This window comes from Octopus bimaculoides, chromosome 11 (assembly GCF_001194135.2).
Source record: "Octopus bimaculoides isolate UCB-OBI-ISO-001 chromosome 11, ASM119413v2, whole genome shotgun sequence".
Classification (NCBI taxonomy): domain Eukaryota; kingdom Metazoa; phylum Mollusca; class Cephalopoda; order Octopoda; family Octopodidae; genus Octopus; species Octopus bimaculoides.
The window spans coordinates 74,798,749-74,809,176 of NC_068991.1; the positions used below are offsets into that span (position 1 = coordinate 74,798,749).

Genomic DNA, 10,428 nt, shown 5'->3' on the forward strand with positions numbered 1-10,428 from the left:
CATCATCATCATCATCATCATCATCATCATCATCATCATCATCATCATTGTCATTTTAATGTCTACTTTCTCATACTTTTACATGGGTCAAATGAGAGTGTGTTAGAGCAGGGCTTTCTATGGTCAGATGCCCTTCCTGTTGCCAGCTCCCACTTGTTTCTGAGTGATGTAATTATCTATTGTGTATCAAACTACAAACAGCCGGGGCATGTTTACATGGAGAACTGAAAACAAATATCATTGCATGAATGAGGCTTTTCATTCACAAAGACTGCAACATGTCAAGACATGACAAAAAACCCAGACATGCTTTTGTGGTAGACTGTAAGCGTTTGACACTTTTAGCAAAGCCATTGTTTACAACCACCAAACAAACACATGTAGACCAAATCCATTCACAAGACTCTTGTCGGCCCAGTGCTACTGTAAAAGACAATTGGCCAAGGTGCCATGCAGCGTGACTGAACTTGGAATCATATGATTGAGAGGCAAACGTCTCAACCTCACTCCCATGCCTTCGCATATCTCCTAATATAATAACAAGCATAGTGTTTTTATATATTTGTCCAGAATCAAGCCAGACGTGGAGGAAGAGAAAAAATAGTAATTCAGTGAAGGAGAAGTAGTGAGAGTAATAGCCCTGACTGAGAGAAAGTGAGAGAAAGTAATAGCACTGAGAGAAAGGAAGGGGTGATAGATAAATAAGGAAGGAAGGGGTGAACAAAATCAGCGTTTCAACTGTGTGTGAGTATATGTGTGTATGTGTGTGTGTGTACAAGGGAAGTATGTGAATGTTTGTATGTGTGATTATTTTGTACCTTATTTATATATAAAATACTACAATTAGTTGTCATTATTGATGGCACGTGGTCAGTTAGTATTATAAAAAGATGTTCAAAGCAATGCTTGATTTTGAAAAAGATTCTGTAATTCTTAACTGTGAAATTGGGATTCAGTAAAGAGTTGGAAATGTAAATTTTTTGCCCTTGTATTTCGTATTTTTTCACAATAGAATGCGAAATTGAGTGCTCATTAAAATTCTAAAGTATTGATGATGAGAATTTTCAAGTGGAATAAGCGAGAGAATTTAGAAATATGAAAGCATTTAAAAAATTTATTTATTTGATGATTTTTGAAGACTATTGAAAAGAATAGTGAAGTATAATGGTCCACAGAAACAAGAAACAGAGGAATTAACAAGAATCTCTGTGGAATTGGTTGAAATGTTTTCTGTTAACCCTAATCTTGTTAAGTGAATATTTTTGCTGATGCACAGATGGTCACAAATCACGTTTAATTGATGTTGTGAACAAAGTTTCATAAACATACACAACCAGTAGATGTGGTGTAAACTAAAGAACACAATAAGATTCTTTTAAATATCAGCGTACTGGAGTCGATCTAATCGACTGACCCCCCTCCCCCAAAATTTCAGGCCTTGTGCCTAGAGTAGAAAAAAGAAAAAAATATCTGTTGTACAAAATATACAGACATAATGTTTCTCTCTCTCCCACTTTCTCTCTCTTTCTCTCTCTCTCTCTCTCACACACACACACACACATGACTGTGTGATGAGGAAGCTTATCAACCACATGCTTCTAGGTTCAATCACACTGTGTGACGCCTTGTGCAACTATCATGTACTATAGTCACAGGAGTAGCTGTGTGGTAAGTAGCTTGCTTACCAGCCACATTGTTCTGGGTTCAGTCCCACTGTGTAGCACCTTGGACAAGTGTCTTCTACTATATCCTTGGGCTGACTAAAGCCTTGTGAGTGGATTTGGTAGACGGAAACTGAAAGAAGCCTGTTGTAGTCTGTCATACCGGCCATGATGAAATACCACAAGGTATAGAAAATACGTATTCGCCTTTATATATTTATATATTTAATCCTTTATATTGAACACTCAATATTTCATATATTCAATAAGACATATTCCATATATTCAATAAGACATTCAATACTTCATTTCATTGTACCATCCATCTTTTTTTATATTATATATTATATATTCCATATTCTATATCCCACATAAATTTTACAAAAATATAAATAAAAAACATAAAAAACAGACAGAGATGGAGCTCTTTTAAATAAAATAATATATTCCTCTATACACGATCATACAAAACCCTTTTCTTTGTATTTATTTTTACTCACTTGTATACATATATATATATATATATATATGTATATGTTTGTCCCCCCATCATCGCTTGACACTCAATATTGGTGTGCTTCTGTCCCGGTAACTTAGCGGTTCAGCAAAAGAGACCAATAGAATAAGTACTAGGCTTGCAAAGAATAAGTCCTGGGGTCAATTTGCTCGACTGAAAGCGGTGCTCCAGCATGGCCGCAGTAAAATGACTGAAACAAATAAAAGAATATAGTCTTGATCCAACTGAAGCCTTGTGAGTGTATTTTATAAATGGAAACTGAAAGAAGCCTGTTATGTGTGTACATGTATGTATGTGTGTTTGTGTGTGTATGCATGCATGCATGTATGCATACATGTATGTATGCATGTAAGAAGGCAGTGACACAGAAATGCACTCACACAAACACAAATTCTTTACCGTTTCCATTTACCAATCTTCACTTTGAAGCCATCAGTCAACTTGGGACTATGACAGAAGCAGCTGACATTACGATCAAGTGATTTATGATTTATAATCTCTCAATAATTAGAGAATTTGTAAATAAATTTACTTAAATATTTTCCTCTTTCTCAGAAGGAATCCTTCAAGATTAATAATAAAGCAGTTGGAAGCTATGTTTTCCAGCTGAATTCTTAAAGATTCAGAGAATTCGTGGGTTCAATAGCCAACGTGATGAAAATGAAATTTTTCTCTGCAGTCAGTTTTCATTATTTATGAGGGTGTATGCTGGGAATTCATCTTAATTAGATTGTATAATTACAGCTGGATATTCTGGCAATGAATTGAATAATCTAGCATACTAGCACTCAGGAATACTTGTATCTTTTAGCTTTTCTCTTTTACTTGTTTCAGTAATTAGACTGTGGCCATGCTGGGGCACCACCTTGTAGAAGTTTTAGTTGAATGAAGTGATCCTTTACTTAAAAAAAAAATTTTTTGATGCCTGGTATTTATTCTATTGGTCTCTTTTGCTGAACTGCTAAGTTACAGGGATGTAAACACACCAACACCAGTTGTCAAGTGGTGGATGGACACACACACACACACACACACACACACACTTAAACCCTTCACTCCCTCTGGAACATAGGTCCTTGATTACTCTTCTTTATTGGTTTCTACTCTGGGCTGTCTTTTCTGCTCCTTTCCAGTGGGAGCCCGACTTTGTCAGCCCTACCTCAGTATCCAACTTCCAGATATATTTAGGAGTTCCTCTCATCTGTCTCCTTTGTGAGTTCCAGGTCAGGGCTTGATGTGTTTTCTTGATGGAAGGCCTTCCTCTCCCAAATTTTGTTTGTTTTGATTTGTCTTCAGTGCTTCTGTAAACATTGCTTTTTTTCTTGGAGGTGGTGTGTTGGCTTTAAGCAAATTCATCTTTGACTCTGGGAACAGGCGGTCCTTATTAATCTGGTCTCTGTCTTTTGACCTGTCCAGCATGGAAAGCCCTATCAGGAAAGTGCTCACTGCTAGTATAACTCTTAGGGCCACTGAAGTACACAATCCACCACATGGCAGTCAGGGATGAATTTTGTGGCTCACACACACACACATTGAGAGAGAGAGAGAGAGAGAGAGAGAGAGAGAGAGAGAGAGAGAGAGAGAGAGAGAGAGAGAGAGAGAGAGAGAGAGAGAGAGAGATGTGTGTGAGTGTGTTTATATATATATATATATATAGTTCAAATTTACAGAAAACAAAAGACGAAGACAGGTGTAGGAACAAGAAGGTGTATTAGTTTAATGCTTGGGAAGAATGGAAAAGTCCTTTACATTTCAAGCCTACACATTCGACAGAAAGGATTAAGAGGTAAAAAAAACAGAGAGAGAAGAAAAATGCGTAGAGTTCAACAATCCAACATGACGAGATGAACATTACTTACATTTGATAGATATTTGTCCTCATTTTGTTTGTTGTTAACACAACATTTCGGCTGATATACACTCCAGCCTTCATCAGGTGTCTTGGGGAAATTTCGAACCTGGGTTCTCATTCCTAAAGTATTTTTCAATGTTATTATTATTATTATTATTATTATTATTATTCAGGTTACTGCTTGGAATCGAATTGGGAATCTTGGGGTTAGTAGCCCGCGGTCTTAACCACTACGCCATATGTGTCAAATATAAATAATGTAAATAATGTACATAATTCCTCATCAGTTAAATATAGAACTGTATTATAACTAGATGAACCTGAAGCAGCCTGTCATGTCGTCGTCGTCGTTTAACGTCCACTTTCCATGCTAGCATGGGTTGGACGATTTGACTGAGGACTGGTGAAACCAGATGGCTACACCAGGCTCCAATCTGATAGACTTCTTCAGTTTCTGTCTATCAATTTCTCTGACTAGGCATGGATCACCTGGAATGATTGTTCTGAATGCCGATTGAGACTATGTTCATACAGTGGGACTGAACCGCTGACCATGTGATTCTAAAGCAAACTTCTTAGCCACCCAGCCATGCCTGATTTTATTTATTGTTTCCGTTTTTCGATTTTTCCAGTTAACAAGAATGCAAACCAAGATGCTCAGTCAGTGGGAATGGAAGCCGTTGAAAGAAGTCAAGTGGTTGTTGTGGGTACTGCGCTACCTACTGCATCTTTACCTGTCGGTGCTCATGTTGGTCCTGTCATGGTAAATAACATTCATATTTCACTTTTATATTTTATTAATGTTTATGCTGCAATTTAGTTAAGGAAGAAAAGCTTTTGTACAACAGTTATATAATGAGTATATTCCATCAAAATGATTTATGCAATTTTTCTTTTGTAATGTAATGTAATTTTTTTTAATGTTGATCTTAACTCAAAGGTGGAGAAGCCTTTTGGCTGAGATTCCAAGTAATTTCATGTAATTTAAAAAAAAAATAGATTTGGTTTTTAAATGTATTTTACTGATACAGTACTGGAAAATGTTTTGTTCCATGCCTGTCATTGTTTCTCCAGAGTTGTTTATCCTTTGTTCTGAAGGGAAGATACTTTCTAAGTTTCTCTTAGATCAGGAGAATGGGGTATAAATGAATGAAGTTATTGGGGTCAAATTTTAATTTGGATTGTATATTAGTGATAGAAGAGAAATTAAATTGGAAATGCAAGGATATAAATGTGTTGAAGAGTTATTAAGTAAATTGTTTAAAATGAGATCTTCATGGTGTGTTAGAAAGCTGAAAGTCGATTGACTGGTGCATGAAGTGGGTTCTGGTAATGTAGAATTTGTAATTATCAAGGGTAAACTTATGGCTATGGTTGAAGGGGCATTGTGGTTCTACTTTGTTGCTGAGTTGGTGGTTGTTTGGCATAAACTTGGAAGACATGTGCTGATTTCTTGCAAGCTTAGACTGGTAGTAGTCTTTTCCATCTGTCTCTTTCTCTTGGGAAAAATCTTGTTTATTTCCAGGTTTGTGACCTGGGATACTGTTTTCTAAAGGAACAGGCACTGTATTTTAGAAAGGTAATTTTGCTGGTATATGCAAGTAAAAATTTAACTGCCGCATCCCTTGGGCATGGCATGTACTACGTAATAATGATTCTTCCCTGTTTGACACAAGACTGTACATTTGTAAGTGGGGGGCAAGGATGGGTTATTCGTCATTGAACTGATCCCCGGTATATGCTTGGTGTTAATTTTACTGACTCTTGAAAGATGGAAAGTGAAGCCAATTTTGACGAGATTTGAACTCTGGACATAGGGAAATGAAACTAAATTTGCTTTGGTGTTTAGCCTGGCATTCTGCACCTTATTACCACACCCATTCAATGATAACAGAAGGAGGGGATTAGTCAATAACTTTGATTCTCTCAGTACTTTGCTGGTACTTTGTTTCATCAACACTGGCAGGATAAAAGGAAAAAAAAAAAAATCACAAGTAATTTGATCTCAGAATATAAAACAGCTTTGTTACTAAGTAATAATAGCACTGAATTAAGAGATAAATATAGTAAGATTATGTTGCTCATTGAAGCAAAGAATTATATAATGTAGATGTCGAAAAAGGAAAAAAAAATGTTGGTATGGGTGGTTTGATTGAAAGTAAAGTCTTTTGGTCAATATGAAATTTAAAATATATCTGAAATAGAGCCATGATTAGAGGAATTCCTGTATGACCATAATACCTTTTATTCAGACAGAATGTATCTAAGACTACATTATTCACTATATCCTTCTTTGAAGATGATATAGCGTGTGATATGAGAGAAATTTGGCTGCTGTTTCTTGTAGGGCAAGTAGCTACATAAAAGGTCCCTCACTGGCTTGATTTAGCCCTTTCGATACCAACCTGCCTGAAATGGTGGCTAGTTTTATGATACAAACTTGTTTTAACGTGATCTAAATTACAACTTTCCATTACAATTTCATGTTAATTTTATATTCCAAACACTCGCTTAATAATAAATGACAAAAAGTTATTTTAATGAAATTATTCATTATTTCCAAAGTTATTTGAAACAAAAGGCAATGTATTTCATTAGAAATATTGTAACAAAAGGGTTAATTGTTGGTTCGTTAACCCTTTTGTTACAATATTTCTAATGAAATACATTGCCTTTGTTCCACTTAATTCTGAAATTAATAAAGAGTTTAGTAAAAAAAAAAAGACTATGTTATTATTAAGCTAGTGTTTACAACATAAATTAACATGAAATTGTGACAGAAAATTTTATCGAATTTAAATCTCTTTAAAATAAGAAGTTTATATCATAGAACCAGATTTTGTGCAAGGCTGGGCAATATTGATGCAAAATATCTAGGAAGGATTTTGTCTTAATAAAAGACATTATGGTCAGGTTTGATTCAGAATTTGCCCATGCAGTGGATTTACAAATCTCTCAACTCGAGGGATTCTTGGAAAATAACATGCATTATGTATCACATTATGGCAAACATTAAAAGAAACCCCAAAATGAGGGGTTTTTTTTTCACGTGGATTTTAATAGTGAAATCATGTTTGTTCTTGTTTAGAATTACTCTTACAAGTGAGAAAGGATTAAATTAATTTTCTCGGATTATTTGCTTTTATTAAGTAATTCTGAATGTATTGATAACAGGGCTTCACTTCGTTATGGAAGCAATATCATCACAGAACCAAAAATCAAACAAAAAAACAAAACAAAACAAAGCAAAAAATTAAATGAATATCTTTATTCTGTTTTCTCTTAGCTTCCCTATTTCACAAACACTCTCTCTTTTTGTCTTTGACTCTCTCTCTCTCTCTGCCCCTCTGTCTCTTTCTGTTTATCTGTCTCTCTTTCTATTTGTCCCTCTCTTTCTCTCTGTCTGTTTGTGTGTGTCTCTCTTTTTCTCTCTCTTTAATGAAAATGAATATTAATCTATTCATTAATAGGAAATCTGAATTCTAAGTCTATAGATTGGCAATGAAATTAAATTTCTTCAGAAATACTGTGTTTCCAAATATTGTTGATTGTCAACTTTAGGTATTTTCATAGAATGTTTGAGAAAAAGTTTCTTCATAAAAACCCCAGCATTTTGTGCTGAATTATAAATCTTGGTTTTAATCAACAATGGTTTCCAAATCTTAGATATTACCTTTGTTATATGTTACATGCAGTTTACCACAAAGATGAAAATACAACTGTTTTTCTATTGACTTCATGAGAGAAGCTCAGTGATCAGCTTTATTCTGTTGATTGGTTTGTTCATTTTAACGAGCAATAGTAATTTATTTGTCTTTGTATAATTATTTAACCTCATGCTGGGCTCCTTTTTGAGCAGAATTATGATCAATGATGCTCTAGCTGTTGCTATACTGTAGTTTCTTTTGAGGCATAATGTACCCTAGACGAGTGCTTCTCAAACTATCTGAAGTGGCATACTGGCAATTTTTTTTGCAATGTTCCAGGGACCGGTAATATTTCTTCATAACATTAATTTATACCGGAAACAATATATATAATGAATATAATAAAAGCTGACAACTTTTTTTATCTTATATTTATTTTGTGAATAAATAATAAAATATTACATAAGCGTTTCATAAGCATTTTATAATATTTCTTTCTTTTCTGGAAACTGGCTGCATACCAGCAGCTGATGGCTTGCAGACTGATGCCAGTCTACGGACCATCACTTTGAGTAACATTGCCCTAGACTACCTTATCCAATGTATCTTGTTTAAGACAACAGTGTGTGATTTGATGAAGATTTGGTAATTAATATCAGGCTGAGTGACCATCTAGAGCTTCCTTAGTTGGCTTATTTTCCTTGTGTTCCATTTCATATCTGAAAAGGTAGAACAAAATTCAATGTCCGTTGTGTTTCTGTTGTGCTGGAGAATGGAAATATTTGAGTAATTTCAATAAAGGTAATCGTTGGTTTAACTTAATTGTAAGTTAATACCCTGAAAGAATGACCTAGCAGTATCTAGGGATGATATTTAAGTTATTGTGTTGGGATCAACTCATTCTTGCATTACTTAAAGTTTCATACTCAGAGTAGAAGATTCTTGCTATAGTGATTAGCAGATGAGCAACAAGGAAACATCCTTGTATTACTATGATACTATAATGTCAACTTGCAGCTGCACTTGCATATGAAATATAGTGCATAATTTCTAACTTGCTTGAATATCTCAGTTTGTAAAATCTGTCAAATTCTGTAACAAAACTAAAATATATTGTGTATGTATATCTTAAGTTTCATGATGTGCCAGAGTATGATAAATCTGTTTAACCTAGGGTTTCTAGGTTTTCACATATTTATGAGTTTAGTTGCTTCACTGAGAGGTTTTTAAGTAAATTGTGCGTATGTCAATATGTGTGTGTTTCCATATCTATCACTTTATGCTAAATCCACTAAATCAGGGGTCCTAAGTTTTTCCAAGATGCTAAAAGGAACCTTTTAGTGTCTACATTTAATAATCACAGATATGACATTAAAATAGTTGTGTCATTTTTTTATGAATCATTAAGGTAAAAAATTTTCTCAGACTTGCATAACCTGCATGTTCTTATCCAATTCATATGTCTTACATTATTCTAGAATTTGTAAGGAACTTTGAATTTAGTATTGCATTCTTTCAATTTCCAAATTTAGTTGGATAGTTTGGTGGCATTGCTCTTTTCTGTGCTTCTGAAAGAGGTATGATTGTAAAGATGATATTTGAATTTACTCTCCACTGTACCGACTGTATGCTCTAGTATTTAGGTTTGTTTGTGGAGATGACCTCTGCTATGTAGACCTCAGCATTGCATGACTGATTGGATGGGAATGCATTCTTTGTTTTTGCATGAGCAATTTATCTCTGCTCGTTTTGCTGGATTACTTGTAGCTGTACTTTACATGTTTCTTTTTTTTTTTTTGATATACAATAAGTTAGTTTTAAGTTATTATTATAAAACTCTTATAACTGTGATCCACAGGAAAACGTTTATTGATTGAGCATAAAAATGTTTGAGCTTTGTTGGTGAGATTAAACCATGTGATTATCCAACATCTCTTTCTGCTTGTGGTGGTGGTGGTGAGGGATTCATAACGTATTTAATCGTCTTTTTATATTATTTGCTTAATGGAGGGGGATAATTTGATTTCTGCCAGTTCATTATTTTGCATCATAAATGGAGGTTTACGAATGCATGTTCAATATGGTGTGTGTGTTTATGAGTGTATATATATATATATGTGTGTGTGTGTGTGTGTGAGTTTGTGTTTGAAAAATTTTAATAGTACATACAATGAAATCTTGAATTTCTTTGTTGAAACAGGAAAGCCCTATGTACTTTTTAACCTTAAAATTATTACAAATAAATGGCAGTACTTTTGGATAAAGGGGTGGATAATGTGTGGAATGATACTCTAAATATTTAGAAATTTAATCTAAATTAGATTTTGGTAGGTTTATTATTTTATTTTTATTTATTTATTTATTTTTTTGGTTTTATTTTACAGTTTCAATAGTGTGAAAGTGAATAGCCGAACATATTCTATAGCAGGAACTGAAATAATTGTTAATGTTGCTGATTATAACTATTTCTTTTAGCATTGCATTAACGTACTTAAATAAGGAAAGCAAAAAGCAAAATTTCCATATAATTGAAAATAAATCAATTCTAAAAATAAGGAGGAACACATTCAATTAAACTATTGATTATCATTTATTATTATTATTATTATTATTATTATTATTATTATTATTATTATTATTATTATTATTTGTATATATCTTGTGCGTATAGTCTTACTTTTTCTATTTATGAAAGCGATATTCAAGGAGTTCATTACAAATATTAATGAAATGATGTTTTTTTTTTTGTAT

The 10,428-nt window shown here is 33.7% G+C and overlaps 1 protein-coding gene across 1 annotated transcript in view; it reads left to right on the plus strand.

The window, feature by feature from the left end:
* Positions 1–10,428, plus strand: part of LOC106883236 (protein MON2 homolog) — a 690,047-nt gene that overhangs the window by 113,529 nt on the left and 566,090 nt on the right. The window contains exon 14 of the mRNA XM_052972014.1: positions 4,663–4,793. Within this exon, the coding sequence (XP_052827974.1) occupies positions 4,663–4,793 (131 nt within the window). The remainder of the gene's footprint in view (positions 1–4,662; positions 4,794–10,428) is intronic.